The sequence below is a fragment of the Panthera pardus genome, unplaced genomic scaffold, assembly GCF_024362965.1.
Source record: "Panthera pardus isolate Hobbes unplaced genomic scaffold, ASM2436296v1 HiC_scaffold_27, whole genome shotgun sequence".
NCBI lineage: Eukaryota > Metazoa > Chordata > Mammalia > Carnivora > Felidae > Panthera > Panthera pardus.
In genome coordinates this window covers 56869635-56895282 of record NW_026526843.1, presented here as the reverse complement: position 1 = coordinate 56895282, position 25648 = coordinate 56869635, and the positions used below count along the sequence as shown (strand labels likewise).

Here is a 25648-nt window from a genome sequence, read left to right as displayed (position 1 = left end):
ACTGGGAAAAGATATTTGCAAAAGACATATCTGATAAAGGGTTCATATCTAAAATATGAAAATAACTTATCAAACTCACCACCCAAAAAATAAATAATCCAATTAAAAAATGGGCAAAAGACACGAATCAATATTTTTCAAAAGAAGACATACAGATGGACAACAGACAAATGAAAAGATGTTCAACACCACTCATCAAAAGGGAAATACATATCAAAACCACAATGAGATATCACCTCACACCAGTCAGAATGGCTAAAATTAACAACAGGAAACAACAGGTGTTGTTGAGGATGTGGAGAAAGGGGAACCCTCTTACACTGTTGGTGGGAATGCAAACTGGTATAGCCACTCTGGGAAACAGAATGGATGTTCTTCAAAAAATTGAAAATAAAACTACAATATGATCTACCAATTACATTACTAGGTATTTACCCAAAGGATACAAAAATACTGATTTGAAGTGATACATGCACCCACCCCAATGTTTACAGCAGCATTATCAACAATAGCTAACTAACGGGAAGACCCCAAATGTCCATCTACTGAAGAATATATAAAGATGTGGAATACACACACACACACACACACACACACACACACACACACAGTGTAATATTACTCAGTGATAAAAAATAATTAAATATTGCCATTTGAAAGGACATGGATGGAGCTAGAGAATATTATGCTAACTGAAATGTCAGAGAAGGTCTGATACCATACAATTTCATTCATATGTGGAATTTAAGAAACAAAAAAAATGAACATGGGGGTGAGGGGAAGAGAGAAAAATAAAGATACAGATTCTTAACTATAAAGAGCAAACTGATGGTTGCCAGAGGGAAGGTGGGCAGAAGAAAGGGTTAAATATGTGATAGGGACTAAGGAGGGGACTTGTGATGAGCACCAGGTGATTTATTTAAGTGTTGAATCAGGAAAGTCTACACCCGAACCTGCATTACACTGTATGTTAACTAAAAGGAATTTAAATAAATCTTGAGGGAAAAACAAAACAAAAGAAAGAAAAACAGAAGGAACAACTTAATGTCCACTTAGAGAGTATTTAGACCACCAAGTCCCCTCTTTACCTCAGCTTAGTGGATGGTTGTCTTCTTTGTTCTCACCCCAATAAAATTCTGATGTTTTATTCTCTGGAGAAATCTCTCAACTGCATGATGCTAAGCACAAACCCTAAGCCTAACAAACTTTAACCCTGACTCTATACCTAACCCTACACCTTACCAATAACTCCTAAACTCTACATCTAGCCCTAACTCTAACCCTAAACTTAACCTCTGGAGAGGTCTCAAACTGCTGGAATGGAGGCACATAGATTCACCCTAATCTTAAACCTAGCTCCAAACCTTAACCCTAACCCCTAACTGCTAACCATTAATCCCAACCCTGTCTCTAACCCTAAACTGATCCCTCTGTAGAGGTCTCTGAATTTCAAGATAATAGGCATATACCCTCACCCTGGCTGTAACTCTAACCCTAACCCGTACCTTAGCTCTAAACCAAACCCTAATCCAAGATCTGAGGAAAAAAATTTGCTATGTATATCATATGTATGTATGAGAAAAAAAGAAACAGGCAAACCAAGAAACAGACTATAGACAGCAAACGATGGTTGCTAGAGGGAAGGTGGGTGGGATGTATGGGTGAAATAGGTGATAGAGATTAAGGAGAGCACTTCTGATGAGCACCAGGTGTTGTATGGCAGTCTTTAATCACTATGCTGTACACCAGTATCTAATATTATACTATATTTTAACAAACTGGAATTAAAATAGAAACTTAAAAAACAAACCAACAAAAAATAGAGTAAATGAATTGCCATAACACACACACACACACACACACACACACACACACACAAACTTCAGCTAAATATATGGCATTAACCCTAAGCACCAGACTCAAAGTTTTCAGATACCCAATTTCCCTTTTCCTAATCAATATCATGTGGCCAAGAGGATGTCAACAAAGAAGTCAAGTAATTTCATGAATAATGACTCTACCACAAGTAGGAAAACTATTTTATCAGTTTCTTAAAGTAAAGCAGTTCTCAAATTTTTTGGTCTCATAAATCCTTTACAATCTTAAAAATTATTGACGACTCCAAAGTGTTTTTGGTATTTTTGTGGATATCTATTGATATGTACCATATTAGAAATTAAAAGAGAAAAAGCAACTAGGTATTGATTCATTAAAAAATAATAAACCTGCCACATGTGAGCATATTTTTTATAAAAATAACTATGTTTTCCAAAGCAAAAAAAAATGTGAAGAGTGACATTGATCATTTTTTTTGTGAATCTCTAATATCTGACCTAACAAAAAGAGAGTTGGATACTTATATGTGCTCTGCATTCAGTCTGTTGCAATTAAGTTGTTTTGCTTGAGGCAGAGAAAGAAAATCAGGTCTCACACATATATGTATATAGAAAAGAAAAGGAGTATTTTAACAGCTGTTTTACATAATTGTGCTGATTCTTCTTTGATATGACACAAGAACTTAAAAAGTGGCATTTTCTTAAAGGTTAGTTATAATGGAGAATCTGAAATCATATCCATTAATTGTCCGAATTCTGTTATGTAATAATCCATTTGTCTACCTTACATTTTGAAAGTGTTTGTACTCACATCTGATTTGATAACATAACATATTGGTCATCTCAAAAGTACTGCTTCACTGAATTATGTAGATCTACATATGAACAGCAGTAATCTCATCAGAAAAGTTTAGCATTAAGGTGTCAAGTTCACAGTGGCAAATAAAAATTTTCCAAAACTAAATTTTTGCTTCAAAGCTCAAATTTCATCATTGACAAAAATATTGTCAGTTGTTTTACATGAAATAACAGGACCACTCCCATTCATTTTTGAGGAAACATCTACCAAATAAACAAGTTTAGTAACCATAGTTTGTCAATCATTCTTTCAAATAAAAATGATGTTCTATGGAAAAAGTGGCTAGTTCAGCTTACAACTCAAAAAATCACACAAGTGCTTTGTCTTGATGGTATGAAACTTCTGGTATACAGCTGAAGTGCTTTATGTGTACTTCTCATTTCATCACACAATATTAAAAAGAACTATACTCAAGGGTCGGGATTAAATAAATTTAATCACTCTTAACACTTCATCAAGGACATTCTGAGGTAACATTTGCATTTTTTAAACTGCAAAGTGTGTAGCAGTGAAGAATACAATGACTACTGACAAAATTTGTAATCACTGCCTTGATTGTGCCAAGATGCCAGAAGTTTTATAAATAGTATCTTAGTATTATTATAAAATAGTTTCGACCTTGAGGATTCCCTGAAAGCATCTTATTAGACAGACCATACATTGAGGGCCACTGTTCCAAAACACAACACTTAGTAGAGTTGAAAAAATGGAATGTAGAGGGCAAAAAGAAGCAAGCAAGCAAGAAAAAAAATGGTCCAGACTTTCTGGAAGACATCTGCACAAAGCAGCCACTTTTTCTCTAGCTCTTCTAAAGCTCACTAATATCCTACTATGTCATCTAATAGAAGCCACTATTTATAGTCTACAGAAATAATTGTTTATTTGTTCGTCACCTGATTTGATCTTTTCTGATCTTATGGGTGGACTTAACTAGCATAAGAAAATATCATCTCACTCTGTTCTCTTCCCATGATCAACTACAAAAGAAGTCACATATCTTCAAACTACTGTATCTAAAAACGTATCTATCCTCAGAGGTTTCTTTTCAGCCACACTGATACAATTCTTGGAAACAGTTCGTTAAAGAAATGAGTGAGTGAACTACTCTAATATATCCCTGTAGGTCATATGGACTTTTATATTTTACATGAAGAAGTACTCAGTAAGGGGGAACCTGGGTGGTTCATTCAGTTGAGTGTCCAACTATTGATTTCAGCTCCAGTCATTATCTCACAATTTGTGGGATCAAGCCCCACATAAGCATCTGCACTGACAGTGTGGACCCTGCTTGGGAATCTCTCTCCCTCTCTCTCTGCCCTTCCCCTGTTCATGCTGTTTCTCTCTTTCAAAATAAATAAATAAATAAATAAATAAATAAATAAATAAATATGTTAAAAAGTACTCAATAAATATTTGTTGAAGTGAATTTTGACACTGACACTGACTGAAGACAAAAACAAACTGCAAGGGATTTTAAGATATAAAGATATATTTTTAAAACTATCTCTTGATAATTACTCAAGAGGGCAAGGGTCTAATATTTTCAAAAATTCATTTTAAAATCCTACATAATCCATGAATGTTAAAATGTATGCTTTGTATAAATATTACTTGGCATGTGAAATACAAGGAAAGCTAGTCTGACAATTGTGATCATGTTTTCATGTATTGTATTTGATTGTGTTTTAAAATAATCCACGTAACTTGTTTGGTATACTACATTTCAATCTTTCATTAGTAATCATTAATAGCATTATACTTGGTGTGTTTAGTACAGAATTTTTATATGTATATTTCATGATGATAATGCAAGCTTCTTTAAAATACAATTTTACAAATGTCTTTAGTAGTGATTTTCCCCATTAAATATACTATAAAGATATCTAATCTTGCAAGACTTTGTATAGGCTAAAATTCCATTTGTTGCATTTTAACAATGGAACTTTTGCAGGCAAGTATATAAGACTGCAGCCCAAAGTTTCTTAGAATTGCTCCTACACTTCTCTGATTCACAGCCTTGGTCAAATTCCTGCATAGGTTCAGCCTATAACAAGTCACACCCAAACAATGCCCATGCAAATGATGTATTCCTGAAAAACAAGTAGGTTCACATACTAGGAAGAAAAAAAAATTAAGCTACCTCTTTAATATTTGTTTGATGAACTGCATGAAGATCACTATTCTGTAATTCAGTATTACAAATTTTAAAAAGGCTTCTATGATATGCTTGTTAAACTAAAGTTCCTACACAAAACTGAGTATTCCCTGAATTTAAGGACTGCATTAAAAACTTGTCTACATGTTGCTATATATAATGTGGAGATATGACTGAAGACATTTCATTATGTTAAACTGTATTCTTCTATGGAGCCCCATGGGGAAAAGAATTTTTTTTGGTCTGTTAGATATTTTTACAACCTTAAAGATACTGTCAATAATCATGCAATAAAAGACATCAACTTCTTTATAATGGCTACCAAAAATTTTAAGTCTTCATTTTGTCCCAGTTCTGGAAGATATAGGCCATTATGCCATGCATTTGTAATCAACAAGAGTGTATCTCTGGCTTCATCTATTCTTTCCTGCTCTAATTTTTCTGCTTCCATTTTCCTCTCCACTTATTTTTTAATTTTTTTTTTACTTGGTATTCATCTACGAAAACCTTAAATTCTTTCTGGAGAAAAGCTGGATATAAATACATATACATATGAATTAATATATACCTGAAATGAAAAAAACAAATGACTTTTAATGGCTTGAAAGGTTTGCCTATTGAGATTTTATTCAAGTCAATATTTAAGCATTTATACATTTGGGATATAAAAGAACTTCATCTCTGTTCTTCTAAAATTAACATCATAAAATGCAAAATATTTAAGATAATATTGTACTTTCAGAAAGTTTAAAAGCTAAAGGTCTGCAAGGGTGCCTGGGTGGTTCAGTCGGTTGAGAATTTGACGTCACCTCAGTTCATGATCTCATAGTTCCTGAGTTTGAGCCCCACGTTAGGCTCTGTGCTGAAAGCTCAGAGCCTGGAGCCTGTTTCAGATTCTGTGTCTCCCCCTCTCTTTGACCCTCCCCCACTCACTCTCTCTCTCTCTATCTCTATCTCTCTCAAAAACAAATAAACATTAAAATTTTTTTTAAAAGTGTGCAGAATGCACATATCTACTCCACAGGTCAGTTCTATAAGCACACCCCACATACAATATATATTAAAAGCTCCTTCTAATTTTACTCTTCTCAGCACAACTATTCAAGTCATATCTCCTTATCTTCATATGCCTCCCTTGCCAATTTACTGCCAAACCATAACCTGCCTTAGTTTTTGTGTGTGTGTGTGTGTGTGTGTGTGTGTCCTGAAAATGCTTTTCTTTATTTTATATGTTACATTCTATACCACATAAATAACAGGTTACTTTAAGAAAATTAATGTCAAGTTTATATTCACTAATACAGCTTTTACAAATATTCTGCACACATTAGGTATTCAAAAATATCTTTCTTTTGAAGAAGGGAGTTAAGATGTTAGAGAAGTACGGGGATCTGGATTTTCCTCATTCTTCAAACACGGTTGTATTGAGGTCAGATCACCAGGAAATAGATGCACAGAGCAGTGGAAGGATCTCCACAGCTGGAGGTAGACAACTTGACAGGATTGAGGTGCATGTATGTTTGTTGGGGGAGATAAAATGATGGAGCTACAGAGGAGAGGGAACCCCTTCTGTGGAGGGGCAAAAGGGAGAGAGAGAGGGGTTGTGAAATTGCGGCATTGAGTTAGCACAATAGCAAAACCTCTCTGGACCACAGACTTTTGCAAACAGTCTTGGGAGCTGAAACTCTGAGGCTTTGACATGCATGATTTTCTCTGTATCTTTCTCTGGATCGAACTCCAGGGACACTGGAAGAGAACAGTTCCCTTCCTGGAGTACTTTGGGAAGAAGGCTAATTGCCCCCAAGACAAAAGAACCTACAGGTACCAGCCACAGGCCTTTCATCAGCAGGGTAGAGAGGCTCCACTTCAGAGCAGAGAAGTAGATTGAAGCAGTGCCAGGTTCTTTAAGACATGGGATTTTGAATCCCAGTCATGGGTCCAAGAAGAAGGTGTGGGACAAATGTGGAGCAGGACAAGCTAACCACCATTGCTATTCTGTGAAGACTGCCTGAAGACCAGACTCATCCAAGTCTGGGGAGAAGAGATTGGGGTGATGCCATTTTTGCTCCAACAACAACATGGTGGTACATCAGAGAATGGCACAGAGACTCCCAGTGGAGGAGGGACAAGCTTACACTAAACCCTGCTCCTCTGTGCCTGGCAACAGCTTATTTACTGGAGCAAGGCTGACTGGCACGATGCAGTAAGACTCTCCTCCAGACCAGCACAGCCACCGACCCCAGGCACCAAAGGACAACTCTTTTTCTTTTTCTTTCCTCCTTCTTTTTTTCTAATGGAATAAGGCTAATAGTTTCTGATTTGTTTTTTGTCAATTATTATTTTATATATGTATATTTTTTTAATCAAGCATTTTTATTCTATCCTTTTTCCATGTTTTCTCTTTATTCTTCTTTATTTTCCTTTCTCTTTCTCTGGAATTAGCTTATAGTTTATTGATTCTCTGTTTGGTTTTCTTGTCTCCCCTTTCCTTTTTCTCCTTTTATGGGATCAGGCTTCCCCTCATTTTTTTTCCAGGGTTACTACAACAAACCAATCAAAGCATACCTAGTGAAAGGCCCAAACACTCCACCACAGCAAAAGAGGAAAAGCTCTGCACAGAACTAACCAGTGGGACAGAGCAGCCAAAACACCAGAGCAGAATACATGCAACATATACCAGAAACACTTCCTGGAGTGTGAGGCCCTGGAGAGTGTATGACCCTTTTGGAATATAACAGCACTCTGAGGCGAAGGAAACATAATAAACTTTTAAAACAGAAGTTTGGCCAAAATGACAAGACAGAGGAATTCTCCCAAAGAAAAGTCAAGAAGAAATCACAGCCAAATAATTGCTCAAAAGAAATATAAATAATATATCTGAAAAAAAATTAGAATAACAGTGATAAGACTAATATAGCTAGGCTTGAACAAAAGCACAGAACACATCAGAGAAACCCTTCCTGCAGAGATCAAAGACCTAAGAACTAGTCTGGATGAATTAAAAAATGCTATAGCTAAGATGCAAAATAAACTAGATACAGTGACACCAAGGATTGAAGAAGCAGAGGAGGGAATATGAGAAATAGAAGAAACCATTATGGAAAATAGCAAAGCTTAAAAAAAGAAGGAAAGGAAATTGTGAGAACACGAGGGGAGAATTAGAGAACTAAGTGATTCCATGAAATGAAACAATATCCATATGATAGGAGTCACAGAAGAAGAGAGTGAGAAAAAGGGGTGGAACGTTTATTTGAACAAATTATAGCTGAGAACTTTCCCAATCTCGGGAAGGAATAGGCATCAAAGTCCAAGAAGCACAGAGAACACCCCTCAAAATAGGTCAACATCACAACATGTCAGAGCAAAACTTGCAAAATACAAAGATTAAGAGAATTCTGGAAGCAGCTAGGGACAAAAGGTCATTAACCTACAAGGGTAGACACACAAGATTATTAGCAGACCTGTCCACTGAAACTTGACAGGCCAGAAGGAAGTGCTAGGAAATGTTCAATGTGCTGAATAGGAAAAAAAAAATGCAGCCAAGAATCCTTTATCCAGCAGGGCTGTCATTCAGAAAGGAGAGATAAAGGCTTTCCCAGAGAAACAAAAACCAAAGGAGTTTCTGAGCACTAAATCAGCCCTGTAAGAGATTCTAAGGGGGATTCTTTCTGAGTGGAAAGCAGCAAAGACTACAAACAACTGGAAAACATCACCACAAACATGAAATCTACAGATAACACAATGGCACTAAAATCATATATTTCAATAATCACCCTGAATGTAAATGGAGTAAATGTTACAATCAAAAGACGTAGGGTATCAGAATGGATTAAAAAAAACAAGATCCATCTATATGCTGCCTGCAAGAGACTCATTTTAGACCTGAGGACACCTGCATAGTGAAAGTGAGAGTATGGAGAACAATTTGTCATGCTAATGGACATCCAAAGAAAGCCACAGTAGCCATACTTATATCAGATGAACTAGATTTTAAACCAAAGATTGTAACAAGAGATTGATAAGGGCATTATATCATAATTAAGGGTTTTTTTTCCCATCAAAAAGAGCTAATAATTATAAATATTTATGCTCACAAAAAGAAAGCACCAAAATATATAAATCAAGTAATCATAAACAAAATCAAAGTTATTTATAATAATACCATAATTGTGAGAGATTTTAATACTCCACTTACAACAATGTATACATCATCTAAGCAGAATATTAACACAGAAACAACAACTCTGAATGACACACTGGGCTAGATGGACTTAACTGGTATATTGAAAACATTTCATCCTAAATCAGCAGAGTACACCTTATTCTCAGTGCACATGAAACATTTACCAGAATAGATCCCACAATGGGTCACAAATCACCCCTCAACAGGTACAAAAAGATTGAGGTAATACCAGGCATACTGTCAGATCACAACGCTGTGAAACTTGAAGTCAACCACAAGAAAAAAAAATGGAAAGCCCTCAAACACATGTAGGTTAAAGAACATCCTACTAAAGAATGAATGGGTTAATTAGGAAATTAAAGAAGAATTTTAAAAATACATGGAAGCAAATGAAAATGAAAACACAACAGTTAAAACCCTTTGGGGTGCAGTCCTAAGAGTAAAATACATTGCAATTTAGCCCTATCTCAAGGAGCAAGAAAGGTCCCAAACACACAAACTAACCTTACACCTAAAGGACCTAGAAAAAGAACAGTGAATAAAGCCCAAAGTCAGCAGAAAAAGGGAAATAAATAATAAAGATTAGAGCAGAAATAAAAGATATAGAATCCAAAAAACCAATAGAACAGATCAATGAAACTAGGAGCTGGTTTTTTGAAAGAATAAACAAAATTGATAAGCCCCTAGCCAGACTTCTCAAAAAGAAAAGAGAAAGGACCCAAATAGATAAAACCACAAATGAAAGAGGAGAGATCATAACCTACCACAAAAATAAAACAATTATAAGAAAATACTAGGAAAACTTATATGTCAACAAAGTGGACAATCTGGAAGAAATGTACAAATTCCTAGACACTCACATACCTCCAAAACTCAAAGAGGAAAAAATAGAAAATTTGAACAGGCTCATAACCAACAAATAAATTGAATCAGTTATCAAAAACCTCACAACAAATAAGAGTCTTGGGCCAGATGGCTTCCCAGGGGAATTCTATCAGACATTTAAAGAAGGGTTAATACCTATACTCCTCGAAATGTTCCCCCCTCAAAAAAAAAAAAAAATGGAAAAAGAAGGAAAGCTTCCAATGTCATTCTATGAAGCCAGCATTACCTTGATTCTAAAACAAGACAAAGACCCCACTAAGAGGGACAATTACAGGCCAATATCCATAATGAAACTGGATGCAAAATTTCTCAACAAATACTAACAAATCCAATTCAAGAGTACATTAAAAGAATTATTCACCATGATCAAGTGTGACTTATTCCTGGGTGCAGGCTGTTTTTATATTTGCAAATCAATCAATGTGATACACTACATTAATTTAAAAAAAAAGGATAAGAACCATATGATCTTTTCAATAGATGAAAAAGCATTTGACAAAATATAGTATCCTTTATTGATAAAACCGCTTAAGAAAGTAGGGTTAGAAGGAACACACCTTAACATCATAAAGGGCCCACAGCTAATATCATCCTCAATATATGAAGGGCCCACAGCTAATATCATCCTCAATGGGGAAAAACTGAGAGCTTTTCCCCTAAGATCAGGAATACAACATGGATGTGTACTCTCACCACTGTTGTTCAACATAATGTTGGAAGTCCTAGCCTCAGCAATCATACAACAAAAAGAATTAAAAGTCATCCAAATCAGCAAGGAAGAAGTCAAATATTCACTCTTCACAGATGACATGATACTCTACATGGAAAACCAGAAAGACTCCACCAAAAACCTCCTAGAGCTGATACATGAATTGATCAAAGTCACAGCATATAAAATCAATGTTCAGTAATCAGTTGCATTTCTATACACCAATAATGAAGCAACAGAAAAAGAAATCAAGGAATCAATCCCATTTACAATTGCACCAAAAACTATAAGATACCTATGAATAAATCTAACCAAAGAGGTAAAATTATCTGTATGCTGAAAACTATAGAAAGCTTATGAAAGAAACTGAAGGCACAAAGAAATGGAAAAACATTCCATGTTCATGGATTGGAAGAACAAATGTTGTTACAATGTCAATATTACCTAAAGAAATCTACACATTCAATGCAATCCATATCAAAATAACACCAGCATTCTTCACAGAACTAGAACAAATAATTCTGGACCCCAAATACCCAATGTAATCTTAAAAAAGAAAACCAAAGTTGGAGGAATCACAAATCCAGACTTTAACCTGTATTGCAAAGCTGTAATAATCAACACAGGATACTATTGGCACAAAAAGAAACACATAGACCAATGGAATAGCATAGAGAATACAGAATGGAAGCACAAATATATGGCCAACTAATCTTTGGCAAAACAGGAAAGATTATCCAACAGAAAAAAAAGATATTTTCTAGCAAATGGTGCAGGGAGAACTGGACAGCAACATGCAGAATAATGAACGTAGATACTTTCTTACAACATGCATTCAATAAATTCAAAATGCATGAAAGACCTAAATGTGAGATTTGAAACCATCAAAATCCTAGAGCAGAAAACAGGCAACAGCCTCTTTGACCTAGGCCATAGCAACTTCTTAATGATATATCTCCAGAGGCAAGAGAAATAACAACAGAAATGAACCACTGGGACCTCATCAAGATAAAAACCTTCTGCACAGCAAAGGAAACAATCAACAAAACTAAAAGGCAACTAATGGAATGGGAGAAGGTATTTGCAAATGACATATCAGATAAAGGGTTAGTATCCAAAATCTGTAAAGAATTTACCAAACAACACACAAAAAACAATCTAGTGAAGTAATCGGCAAAAGGTATGAATAGACACTTTAATCCAGATGGCTAACAGACACATGAAAAAAGGCTCAGTGTCACTCATAAGGGAAATAGAAATCAAAACCACAATGAGATACCACTTCACACCTGTCAGAATGGCTAAAATTAACAACTCAGGAAACAACAGATGTTGGCGAGGATGTGGAGAAAAGGAACCCTTTTGCACTGTTGGTGAGAATGCAAACTGGTGCAACCACTCAGGAAAACAGTATGGAGGTTCCTTTTTTAATTAAAAAAAATAAAAATAGAACTACCCTTCAACCCAGCTATTGGACTACTAGGAATTTATCCAAAGGATACAAAAATGCTGATTCATAGGGGCACATACACCCCAATATTTATGGCAGTGCTATTAACAATAGCCTAATTATGGAAAGAGCCAAAATGTCCATCCACTGATAACTGGATTAAGAAAGATTTGGTACACACACACACACACACACACACACACACACACACAATGGAATACTACTTGGCAATGAGAAGAATGAAATCTTGCCATTTGCAACTATGTGGATGGAACTAGAGGGTATTATGCTAAGTGAAATAAGCCTGTCAGAGAAAGACAGATATCATATGATGTCACTCATATGTGGAATTTGAGAAACTCAACAGATGAACATAGGGGAAGAAAAGGGAAAATAAAATAAAAGCAGAGAGGGAGGCAAACCATAAGAGACTCTAAACTATAAAGAACAAACAGAGTTGTTCGAGGGCATGTGAGTGGGGGTTGGGTTAAATAGGTGATGGGCATTAACAAGGGCACTTTTCAGGATGAGTACTCAGTGTCATATGTTAGTGATGAATCACTGGGTTCTACTCCTGAAGCCAAGACTACTCTTAATGTTAACTAACTTGAATTTAAATTATGTGTGTGTGTGGGTGTGTATCTTTCTTTTAAAATGATTTAAATCATAATGATTTAGATCATAATAATCACTGCTCAGTTGCCCTGCTTTTCCCCTTTAAAACTAAATCTCAGCCACACTCAAATTAGTAGTTTCTCCTTATCTTTCTCCCCTTCGATTGTTGTTTCTGTTTTCCTAAAGGCTATGTGTCTGTGTGTGTGCAATAACTTTCATGACTTAGATATTAGCTGTACAAAGTCAAGAACCAGACCTACACCCTCGAAAAATTATGTCATTAAGCACTTAATATACAGTTTTAATAATGAATTTCTGAGTTAACGTTTCTCAATTTTTTCTCTTTCTCTTGAAATTTAAGCTCCTTAAATGTAGGGTTTCACATCATCCACATGTCACCCAGTATCTATCCCTTTTGTCCTTCACACACATACTACTTTAACAGATGATAGGTGAATTCATGCATTCATATATGAATTAATACCTACATTCTGGCTTTTGTGACAGAACTACAGAATATAAATAAAATAATCAGGAGAGAGAAAGCTGTAATCATGCAAGCATATGAACAGTGAAAAAAGGAAGACTTTTTAAAAAATACTTTAATTTAGGCAGCTAATAAATAGCATGCTATATTTTGTCCTAAAGAAATCAGTGATGAGTGCCTGGGTAGCTCGGTCAGCTAAGCATCTGATTCTTGATTTTGGCTCAGGTTATGCCGTTGCTGTTCATGAGATGGATCCCTACCATCAGGCGCTGTTCTGACAGTGTGGAGACTACGTGGGATTCTCTCTCTCCCTCACTCTCTGCCCTTAACTTGCTCATGTGAGTGCTCTCTCTCTCTGAAAATAAATAAATATACATGAAAAAAATAAATCAGTGAGCCAAAGGTACTGGAAAGCATTCATTATTATAGAGAAGTATAAAGAAATGGAATTAAAAGTAGAAATAGAAGCAGTAAAATTACAGAATTACCTTTGTGTGTATCATTTAACAAATTTAGAAATGGCATATTTTCAGATTTTTCTATATGTGTACCTTTTATTTGCTAAATGTTTAGAAGAGGAAAAAATGTGGAATAAAACATTACCTTTCCAAAGGATCCCTGACCAAGAACTTTGAGCAACTCAAACTGTGCAGGATCTGCTTTCTCATACCCTTCCTTAACATGATGAGTAATAGGGATTTCTTTAACATTTCCTTCATCCTGTAAAAAGAAATCCAAAAATACTCAAATCCAGCTGCAAATCTTAACATTAGCTCCATTAAGAATCAGAAATCACACCAGAAATTAACTGAATATCCAACTCCTTCAATATAACACAGAGTTTTATGGATTACTGGTATATTCATTTCCCTGTTTTCTAACACATAAAGATACACCACAATCTTCACCACCCCTATTAATTGCATGTAAATATAAGCACATAAAATCTATGTTTCAGCTTTCCCTGTTTCAGCTTTCCCTTCCAACTAGGTAGTGACACAAGAAAAACATCAATAACTAACTCACTGGAGTGGTGCCTGGCTGGCTCAGTTGGTTGAGCATCCAAATCATAATATTGGTAAAGCATGTGACTCTCAATCTCAGGGTTTATTCAAGCCCCATGTTGGGCATGGAGTCTATTTAATAAAAAGACCCTCATTGGAGTATGATGTATGAAGTAGATGCAGAAAAAAAGATAGATAAAACCTTGTAAATTATAGGGCATGACAAAATATGTGAGCTTCAAAAGTTCTTTGAAATAGAATTCCACTGTAGCCTTTTAAGTAGTCATTGATATATAAATACTTAAATGTCCAACTAGCCATATTATTGAAATGAAAAACTGGCTATAGGCAAACAAAATCTTAAATCCCAAACAAATGTTTCCAGGCCATATTTGTTATTGAAATTTTGTATATAAATTATAAGCCAGATTTCCTACCACCTGGTCAGGCAGAAAAGAAGGTACCCAGGGAGTGTTTCTGCTTTTTGTTGTAGGACTCCATTCAGCTGTGAAGATTACACTCAGATGAGGTGTAATTCTAGTCCCTAGAGAAGCATAGTAGCTAGGATGAAAAAACTTCAAATGTATTACATATCACAAAATAACAAGAGCTGGGAAATAGTATCTAACATTCTGACTATATAGTGGAAAAAAAACCTGAGATCCACAGAGTTTAAGTTCACATGACCAGTTAATCACCATATCTAGAAATCTTGGTAGATTTCCATAATACCATATTAATTCTTGTCTAGATGGCAAGAATCATCTCAATTCATGCTTTAATTAATTAATAAATAGTGACTGTGGCCAAAACAGGCACGAACATAATCCCAAGTAAGCTAGACTTCACCGTAGCTAAAATAACACAGGTAGTCAAACATTAACTCACCAGAGTGGTAGGTAGGAGGAGTATTCAGTCATAAATGAAGAATCAGCTCTGAACGTATGTCCATGGATGTTTGTTACACATTAAAATATTATTTCAGCAGACTCTTAAGTAGCTATGAGAGTGTGTTTTTCTTTTGAAGGGGTTTCTTTTTTAAAAAGTGAAAAACCGGGGCACCTGGGTGGCTCAGTCGGTTAAGCGTCTGACTTCCGCTCAGGTCATGATCTCTCGGTCCGTGAGTTCAAGCCCCGCATCCGGCTCTGTGCTGATCGCTCAGAGCCTGGAGCCTGTTTCAGATTCTGTGTCTCCCTCTCTCTCTGACCCTCCCCTTTCATGCTCTGTCTCTCTCTGTCTCAAAAATAAATAAACGTTAAAAAAATTTAAAAAAAAAAGTGAAAAACCCTTTTTAATGCAAATACATATGCTTTGCAGCTACCATTTTGGATTAAAGTGTGGCATATCTGTATGCACTTTTGCAACAGAATATGTGTATACCAAAAGCAACATCATCAGATTGTATACTTTTAAATTATGGTTAACTGAGTTTTCACCACATACTATGAATGTACTACTAGTCTTCAAAGCATATAATAAAAACACTGGAATTTCTCTCCACATGAAAGAATACTGATAGAAGAGTCAGTAGACTAAGTTTTGCTCCTATCACTGCCATGTATAAGCTAAGCAGCCTTGGCCAAATCACAAGCCACTTTATTTCAGTATTCTCACATGACAAACATGTTATATTAAAAGGGTCTTTAAGGTTTCCCACAAGTCTGTGATTTTTTTTAACTTTTTTAATGTTTATTTATTTTTGAGATAAAGAGGGGGGGAGGAGCAGAGAGAGAGGGAGACACAGAATCTGAACAAGGCTCCAGGCTCCAAATTGTCAGTACAAAGCCTGACATGGGGCTCGAATTCACAAGCCATGAGATCATGACCTGAGCCAAAGTCAGACACTTAACAAACTGAGCCATCCAGGTGCACCAAGTTTAATTCCATATTGAACACAGTACAGCAGTTTTATGCTTGAGCGCTTTAGTTTCTGCCCTGTTTAAAATCATCATTATAAACATGGGTCATGATGACATTAATCTTTAAAAATGTTCATATTTAGGAAGCAACTACTCTATTCTAATTACTGTTACCAAGGAAACAACTATACTCTACTCTAGTTAGTTTCACCAACCCTAAGAATGCCTTCCAGATGAAAGAGTCTGTTGAATGCCTCTTCTAATTAAAGTCCACATATGCCCATCCCTTAAAAATGTAATATGTCTTTCAATTTTTGGCAGCATTCCCATAAAACTTCCAACATGAAAATGCTACTATATTAGAAAAGACCACTTTTCCCAGTGGATAGTCACCACAGAATATTGTTACACTGTGTCTTAATAACTCATCACCTTGTCTTTCTCTCCCACTAGACCATGAGCTGCCTGAATGCAGGTATTAATCACACTCATCTCTGCATTCCTAATGCTTAGCACAATATTTGTTTGATTTTATGGGAGCAGACATCCAAAGAAATCCACCCAATTTCATAACAAGGGCATGAAGAAAAACATTTTTTTCAGTATAGTTGACACACAATGTTACATTAGTTTCAGGCATAGAAGGTAGGATTCAACTATTCTATATGATATCCTATGTTCACCGCAAGTGTAGCTACCATCTGTCACCATACAAAGCTATTATAGTACCATTGACTATATTCCCTATGCTGTAGCTCTTATTCCCATGACTTATTCATTCTGTAACTGAAAGCCTGTATGTCTGACTCCTCCTCACCCATTTTGCCCATCCGTTAGCTCCCCTCCCTTCTGGCAACCATCACCTTATTCTCACTTGTAGAAAGAAAGATTTTAAAGATAAATTACCTGTAAGAAGCCTCAAAATTATTTTTAAATACCATTTAAAAAAACAGAAAAATATGTGTCCAGAATTATTTTTTTAAAACTTAAAGGAAATAGGCAAACAGGAAATTCATTCTGGATAATGGATAATGTCATTTTGAATACAACTGTCTTTATTTATAAATTTAATTAAATATGCATTTTTCCTTAGAGTGTGAGGAATATAAATAAACATTTTTCCAGATTACCCATGGTCAGTACTTTTATTACACTGTGTGGTACTCAATACAAATGAAGAGCATAATGACACCAGAATCTGTATTTTTTTTTAAAATCCTGATATTAACTTACTAATTGGCCATCTGTCTTCTCTAATAAAAATATAACTCCCCAGGCAAACAACTACGATGCATTATATTACTAAATTATGGATAGCTTGCCTTTAAGTAGACAGTAGCTTACAATGCCCTAGCTGCTAATAAAAATCACTAGTAAAATAATTTTTTTCATTTTTCTAATATGAAATTTATTGTCAAATTGGTTTCCATACAACACCCAGTGCTCATCCCAAAAGGTGCCCTCCTCAATACCCATCACGCAACTCCCTCCCTCCAACTCCCCATCAACCCTCAGTTTGTTCTCAGTTTTTAAGAGTCTCTTATGCTTTGGCTCTCTCCCTCTCCAACCTCTTTTTTTTTTCCTTCCGCTCCCCCCAATAGACTGCTGTTAAGTTTCTCAGGATCCATATAAGAGTGAAAACATATGGTATCTGTCTTTCTCTCTCTGACTTATTTCACTTAACACTCTCCAGTTCCATCCACATTGCTACAAAGGGCCATATTTCATTCTTTCTCATTGCCACGTAGTATTACATTGTGTATATAAACCACAATTTCTTTATCCATTCATCAGTTGATGGACATTTAGGCTCTTTCCATAGTTTGGCTATAGTTAAAACTGCTGGTATAAACATTGGGGTACAAGTGCCCCTATGCATCAGCAATCCTGTTTCCCTTGGGTAAATTCCTAGCAGTGCTATTGCTGGGTCATAGGGTAGGTCTATTTTTAAATTTTTGAGGAACCTCCACACTGTTTTTACAGAGCGTCTGCACCAGTTTGCATTCCCACTGTGCAAGAGGGTTCCCGTTTCTCCACATCCCCTCCAGCATCTATAGTCTCCTGATTTGTTCATTTTAGCCACTCTGACTGGCATGAGGTGATATCTGAGTGTGGTTTTGATTTGTATTTCCCTGATGAGGAGCGACGTTGAACATCTTTTCATGTGCCTGTTGGCCATCTGGATGTCTTCTTTATAGAAGTGTCTATTCATGTTTTCTGCCCATTTCTTCACTGGATTATTTATTTTTCAGGTGTGGAGTTTGGTGAGCTCTTTATACATTTTGGATGCTAGCTTTTTCCGATATGTCATTTGCAAATATCTTTTCCCATTCCGTTGGTTGCCTTTTAGTTTTGTTGATTGTTTACTTTGCTGTGCAGAAGCTTTTTATCTTCAAGAGGTACCAATAGTTCATTTTTGCTTTTAATCCCCTTGCCCTTGGGGATGTGTTAAGTAAGAAATTGCTGCAGCTGAGGTCAGAGAGGTCTTTTCCTGCTTTCTCCTCTAGGGTTTTGATGGTTTCCTGTCTCACATTCAGGTCCTTCATCCATTTTGAGTTTATTTTTGTGAATGGTGTAAGAAAGTGGTCTAGTTTCATCCTTCTGCATGTTTCTGTCCAGTTTTCCCAGCACCATTTGTTAAAGAGACTGTCTTTTTTCTATTGGATATTCTTTCCTGCTTTGTCAAAGATTAATTGGCCATACTTTTGTGGGTCTAGTTCTGGGGTTTCTATTCTATTCCATTGGTCTATGTGTCTGTTTTGGTGCCAATACCATGCTGTCTTGATGATTACAACTTTGTAGTAGAGGTTAAAGTCTGGGATTGTGATGCCTCCTGCTTTGGTCTTCTTCTTCAAAATTACTTTGGCTATTCGGGGCCTTTGTGGTTCCATACCGATTTTAGGATTGCTTGTTCTAGCTTCGAGAAGAATGGTGCTACAATTGTGAATGGGATTGCATTGAATGTGTAGCTAGCGTTGGGTAGTATTGACATTTTAACAATATTTATTCTTCCAATCATTGAGCACGGAATGTTTTTCCATTTCTTTATATCTTCTTCAATTTCCTTCATAAGCTTTCTATACTTTTCAGCATACAGATCTTTTACATCTTTGGTTAGGTTTATTCCTAGGAATGTTATGCTTCTTGGTGCAATTGTGAATGGGATCAGTTTCTTTATTTGTATTTCTGTTGCTTCATTATTAGTGTATAAGAATGCAAATGATTTCTGTACATTGATTTTGTATCCTGGGACTTTGCTGAATTCATGTATCAGTTCTAGCAGACTTTTGGTGGAGTCTATCGGATTTTCCATGTATAATATCATGTCATCTGCAAAAAGCGAAAGCTTGACTTCATCTTTGCCAATTTTGATGCCTTTGATTTCCTTTTGTTGTCTGATTGCTCATGTTAGAACTTCCAACACTATGTTAAACAACAGAGGTGAGAGTCAACATCCCTGTCGTGTTCCTAATCTCAGGGGGAAAGCTCTCAGTTTTTCCCCATTGAGGATGATATTAGTGTGGGGTTGTCATAAATGGCTTTGATGATGTTTAAGTATGTTCCTTCTATCCCGACTTTCTCGAGGGTTTTTATTAAGAAAGGATGCTGAATTTTGTCAAATGTTTTCTCTGCATCGATTGACAGGATCATATGGTTCTTTTCTTTTTTTTCTTTTTTTTCTTTATTAATGTGATGTATCACATTGATTGATTTCCGAATGTTGAACGAGCCCTGCAGCCCAGGAATGAATTCCACTTGATCATGGTGAATAATTCTTTTTATATGCTGTTGAATTCGATTTGCTAGTATCTTATTGAGAATTTATGCATCCATATTCATCAGGGATCTTGGCCTGTAGTTCTCTTTTTTTTACTGGGTCTCTGACTGGTTTAGGAATCAAAGTACACTGGATTCATAGAACGAGTCTGGATGTTTTCCTTCCCTTTCTATTTTTTGGAATAGCTTGAGAAGGATAGGTATTATCTCTGTTTTAAATGTCTGGTAGAATTCCCCTGGGAAGTCATCTTCCCATCTGCTCCTGGACTCTTATTTGATGGGAAATTTTGACAACTGGTTCAATTTTTTCGCTGGTTATGGGTCTGTTCAAATTTTCTATTTCTTCCTGTTTGAGTTTTCGAAGTGGGTGGGTGCTTTGGAATTTGTCCATTTCTTCCAGGTTGACCCGTTGTTAGCATATAATTTTTCATAGTATTCCTTGATAATTGCTTGTATCTCTGAGGGATTGGTTGTAATAATTCCTTTTTCATTCATGATTTTATATATTTGGGTCATCTCCCTTTTCTTTTTGAGAAGTCTGTCTAGAGGTTTATCTATTTTGTTTATTTTTTCAGAAAAAATAACAACTCTTGGTTTCATTGATCTGCTCTACAGTTTTTTTTATTCTATATTGTTTATTTCTGCTCTAATCTTTATTATTTCTCTTCTGCTGGGTTTCAGGTTCTTTGCTGTTCTGTTTCTATTTCCTTCAGGTGTGCTGTTAGATTTTGTATTTGGGATTTTTCTTGTTTCTTGAGATAGGCCTGGATAGCAAAGTATTTTCCTCTCAGGACTGCCTTTGCTGCATCCCAAAGCGTTTGGATTGTTTTATTTTCACTTTCATTTGTTTCCATATATTTTTCAAATTTCTTCTCTAATTGTCTGGTTGATCCATTCATTCTTTAGTAGGTTGTTCTTTAACATCCATGCTTTTGGAGGTTTTCCAGGCTTTTTCCTGTGGTTGATTTCTTTTTTTTTTTTTTTAATTTTAATTTTAATTTTTTTTTTGAGACAGAGAGAGACACAGCATGAGCAGGGAAGGGGCAGAGAGAGAGGAAGACACAGAATGTGAAGCAGGCTCAGGCTCTGAGCTGTCAGCACAGAGCCTGATGCGGGGCTCGAACTCACGTACTGTGAGATCGTGACTTGAGCCGAAGTTGGACACTTAACCCACTGAGCCACCCAGGCACCCCTCCTGTGGTTGATTTCAAGCTTCATAGCATTGTGGTCTGAAAGTATGCATGGTATGATCTCAATACTTGTATACTTATGAAGGGCTGTTTTGTGACCAAGTATGTGATCTATCTTGGAGAATGTTCCATGTGCACTCGAGAAGAAAGTATATTCTGTTGCATTGGGATGCAGAGTTCTAAATATATCTGTCAAGTCCATTTGATCCAATGTATCATTCAAGGCCCTTGTTTCTTTATTGATCCTGTGTCTAGATGATCTCTCCATTGTTGTAAGTAGAGTATTAAAGTCTCCTGCAATTACCACATTCTTATCAATCGGGTTGCTTATGTTTGTGATTGTTTTATATATTTGGCGACTCCCGTATTTGGTGCATAGACATTTATAACTGTTAGCTCTTCCTGATGGATAGACCCTGTAATTATTATATAATGTCCTTCTTCATCTCTTGTTGCAACCTTTAAGTGAAACTCTAGTTTTTGTGATATAAGTATGGCTACCCCAGCTTTCTTTCGACTTCTAGTAGAATGATAGATAGTTCTCCATCCCCTCAGTGTCAATCTGAAAGTGTCCTAAGGTCTACAATGAGTCTCTTGTAGACAGCAAATATGGGTCTTGTTTTTTTTTGTTTTTTTGTTTTTTTTTTTCCATTCTGATACCCTATGTCTCTTGGTTGGAGCATTTAGTCCATTTACATTCAGTGTTATTTTAGAAAGATATGGGTTTAGAGTCATTGTGATGTCTGTGGCTTTCATGCTTGTAGTGATGTCTCTGGTACCTTGTCTCACAAGATCCCTCTTAGGATCTCTTGTAGGGCTAGTTTAGTGGTGACAAATTCCTTCAGTTTTTGTTTATTTGGGAAGACCTTTATCTCTCCTTCTATTCTAAATGACAGATTTGCTGGATAAACGATTCTCGGCTGCATAGTTTTTGTTCATCACATTGAAGATATCCTGCCATTCCTTTCTGGCCTGCCAAGTTTCAGTAGATAAATCCGTCACTAGTCTTATCAGTCTCCCTTTATATGTTAGAGCCTGTTTATCCCTAGCTGCTTTCAGAATTTTCTCTTTATCCTTGTATTTTGCCAGTTTCACTATGATATGTCGTGCAGAAGATCGATTCAAGTTACGTCTGAAGGGAGTTCTCTGTGCCTCTTGGATTTCAATGCCTTCTTCCTTCCCCAGATCAGGGAACTTCTCAGCTATGGTTTCTTCAAGTACACCTTCAGCACCTTTCCCTCTCTCTTAGTCTTCTGGAATCCCAATTATGCGTATGTTATTATGTTTAATTGTGTGACTTAGTTCTCTTATTCTCCCCTCATACTCCTGGATTATTTTATCTCTTTTTCTCAGCTTCCTCTTTTTCATAATTTTATTTTCTAACACCTATTCTCTCCTGTACCTCTCCAATCCGAGCTGTGGTCGCCTCCATTTTATTTTGCACCTAATTTATAGCATTTTTTTAGCTCCTCCTGACTGCTTCTTAATCCCTTGATCTCTGTAGTAATAGATTCTCTGTTGTCCTCTATGCTTTTTTCAAGCCCAGCCATTAATTTTATGACTAATATTTTAAATTCATTTTCTGTTACATTGCTTAAATTGTTTTTGATCAGTTTGTTAGCTGTCGCTAATTCCTGGAGTTTCTTTTGAGATGAATTCTTCCATTTCGTCATTTTGGATAGTCCCTGGAGTGGTGCAGAACAGCACTGCTCTTCCTCTGTGCTGTCTTGAGTAACTTGCATTGGTGGGCGGGGACACAGTCAGACCCAATGTCTGCCCCCAGCCCTCCACTGTGGCCACAGTCTGACTGCTGTGTACCTTATCTTCCCCTCTCCCAGGGGTAGGACTCACTGTGGAGTGGTGTGGCCCCTGTCTGGGCTACTTGCACACTGCCAGGCTTGTGGTGCTGCTTCTATGGGATCTGGTGTATTAGCCGGGGGGGATCCGCAGGGTGCACAGGGGTGGGAGGGGCAGACTCAGCTCATTTTGCCTTTGGTGGTCCACTTCAGGAGGGGCCCTGTGGCACTGGGAAGGAGGCAAATCCTTCACAGGGATGGATCCACAGAAGCACAATGTTGGGTGTTTGCAGGGTGCAAGCAAGTTCAGTGACAGGAACTGGTTGCCTTTGGGATTTTGGCTGGGGGATGGGCGAGGGAGATGGTGCTGGCGAGCACCTTTGTTCCCCATGAATCTGAGCTCTGTCCTCTGAGGGTCAACAACTCTCCCTCCCATTGTCCTCTAGCCCTCCCACTCTCAGAGCAGAGCTATTGACTTATAATATTCCAGATGTGAAGTCCCACTGGCTGTCAGAACACACTCCATCCGGCCCCTCCACTTTTGCAAGCCAGACTCGGGGGCTCTGCCTTGCCAGGTGGGCTGGCTGCCCCTCCACTGCCCCGGCTCCTTCCCATCAGTCCGTGTAGTGCGCAATGCCTCTCAGTCCTTCCTACTCTCTTCCGTGGCCCTCTCATCTATGCTTGGCTCCAGAGAGTCCATTCTGCTAGTCTTCTGGCTGTTTTCTAGGTTATTTAGTCAGATGTGGGTGAAATCTAATTGGTCAGCAGGACGCGGTGAGCCCAGCTTCCTCCTATGCTGCTATCTTCCTCTCCTTCATCAATAAATATTTATTTAATACACATGTTTGAGTCCCACCCTCAGAGATTATGGTCCAGTAGAACTAGGGTGAGACCTAGGATTTTCTAAAACCTCCCCAGATGATTCTGATACATGATCAGGACTGAAAAAAGTTATTTATGTGTTTCTAAGATATACTTATATGGGTATATAAATACAGATACACAAATACACACATGTATCCACAGCTACTTATTACAGAAGTGTTTTATATTTTGTATGTACTGGCTCTTTTTATTGTCAAATCATGACACCCTCTGTGTCATCATAATATCAGTCTTATTTCATCTACTCCCCACCCTAGTCTTGTCTATTGCTTAACATGTCTCAGCCTCCCCAAGGCTATACTTATTGATGTTTACTATTAAAACCTTTTTGTGTCATCTGCATCCCTCTTCCCTTCCACTACTTCACTTTCTTCTGCTTCTGCACTATTTCAAAAGCTTGAGACTGAAAACATTCTAGCCTGAAATAAGATAGTGATGTACCTATCAGCAATCCATTTGTTTTCTCTTAGGAATGAATCATCTTCAAAAAAATGTTCTCTATTCTGGTACAATGAAGTCATGATATATTACATAATCTTCCCATTTATACAGTCTTTTCTCTTTAATCATTCACTCATTCAGATAAATCAACATTTAAGGAGCATACACTATATATTAGGTACAGTGCTACACATTGGGGATACAGGATAAAATGTAGACTTGAGGATAACATTTTTTGTCTTATATATCACATTCCCTAATGAAACAAAAGGGTATACTATACATTATGGGCTAAATCTTTTCCCCTCAAAACTCATGTGCTAAAGTCTTAACCCCCAGTACCTCAGAATGACTATTTGGAGATAGGGCCTTTAAAAAGGTAATTAAGGTAAAATAAGGTCATTAGGATGGACCCAATCCTAATCCAATATTACTGGTATTCTTATAAGGAAAGGAGATTAAGAAACAGACACATAAAGGATGGGACACAGCATGAAGACAGCCATCTATAAACCAAGGGTTTGAAATTTAAAAAAAAACCAAGGAGAGTGTCCTCAGAAGAAACCAGCTCTGCCAACACCTTGATCTTGAACTTCTAGCCTCCAGAATTGTGATAAAATAAATTTGTTGTTTAAGTTACTTAGCCTGTGGTATTTAGTTATGGCAGCCCTTGAAAACTTATACAAAGTACCTAATCATAGTTGATCTGTGTAAAGACAGTTGCTACTGTGAAATTAAGATTTAATAACTTTGAAATAGGAACCACTATTCTTTCCAACACCACATGAAAAAAATTTGGTGATTTTTTAGAATATCATAGTAATTGTTGATAAATACAAAAATTATGAATGCTCACAACCAAAGTAGTATGCTCTGATATCTATAATCTGTGATCATCTTTTTAATTCAGGGGGCCAACAATGTTATAACACTGGAAAAATATACTGATATAGTTAAAAATGTACTTCCAAGCACACTACTGCTCCATTCATTTGAAAACCAATTTCAAATCATCTGTTAACGAGAAAGAAAAGTTGATAACAATCTATTAGGAATTCATACTATATTATAATTCTATTACAGCAGTTTCCTTGGACTATGGAACTAAGCATAGATACCTCCAGAAAAGAGGTCAAAAGAAAAGGGATGAACTTAGGAAGTATAATGCTAAGTGAAGCAAGTCAGTTAGAAACAGACAAATACCATATTATTTCACTCATGTGTGCAATTTAATAAACAAAACAAAGGAGCATGGGGGAAAGAGAGAGAGAGAATGAGACAGAGAGAGAGAGAGAGAAGCCAACAAACAGATGTTTAACTTTTGAGAACAAACTGATGGTTACCAGAGGGGAGGTGGGGGGGGGGGAAGTATGGTTGAAACAGGTGGTGAAGATTAAAGAGTATAATGGGGCACCTGGGTGGCTCAGTCAGTTAAGTGTCCAACTTAGGCTCAGGTCATGATCTCACAGCTCGTGAGTTCGAGCCCCAGGTCAGGCTCTGTGCTAACAGCTCAGAGCT

At 36.8% G+C, this 25648-nt stretch overlaps 1 protein-coding gene across 4 annotated transcripts in view; it reads right to left on the bottom strand.

The window, feature by feature from the left end:
• Window positions 1-25648, bottom strand: part of RPS6KA6 (ribosomal protein S6 kinase A6) — a 219391-nt gene that overhangs the window by 123918 nt on the left and 69825 nt on the right. For 3 of the 4 annotated variants that reach the window (XM_053891451.1, XM_053891454.1, XM_019429490.2), the window contains exon 3: window positions 13782-13898. The exons of the other annotated variant lie outside the window; for it this stretch is intronic. In XM_053891451.1, the coding sequence (XP_053747426.1) occupies window positions 13782-13898 (117 nt within the window). The remainder of the gene's footprint in view (window positions 1-13781; window positions 13899-25648) is intronic. 4 annotated transcript variants of the gene reach the window in all.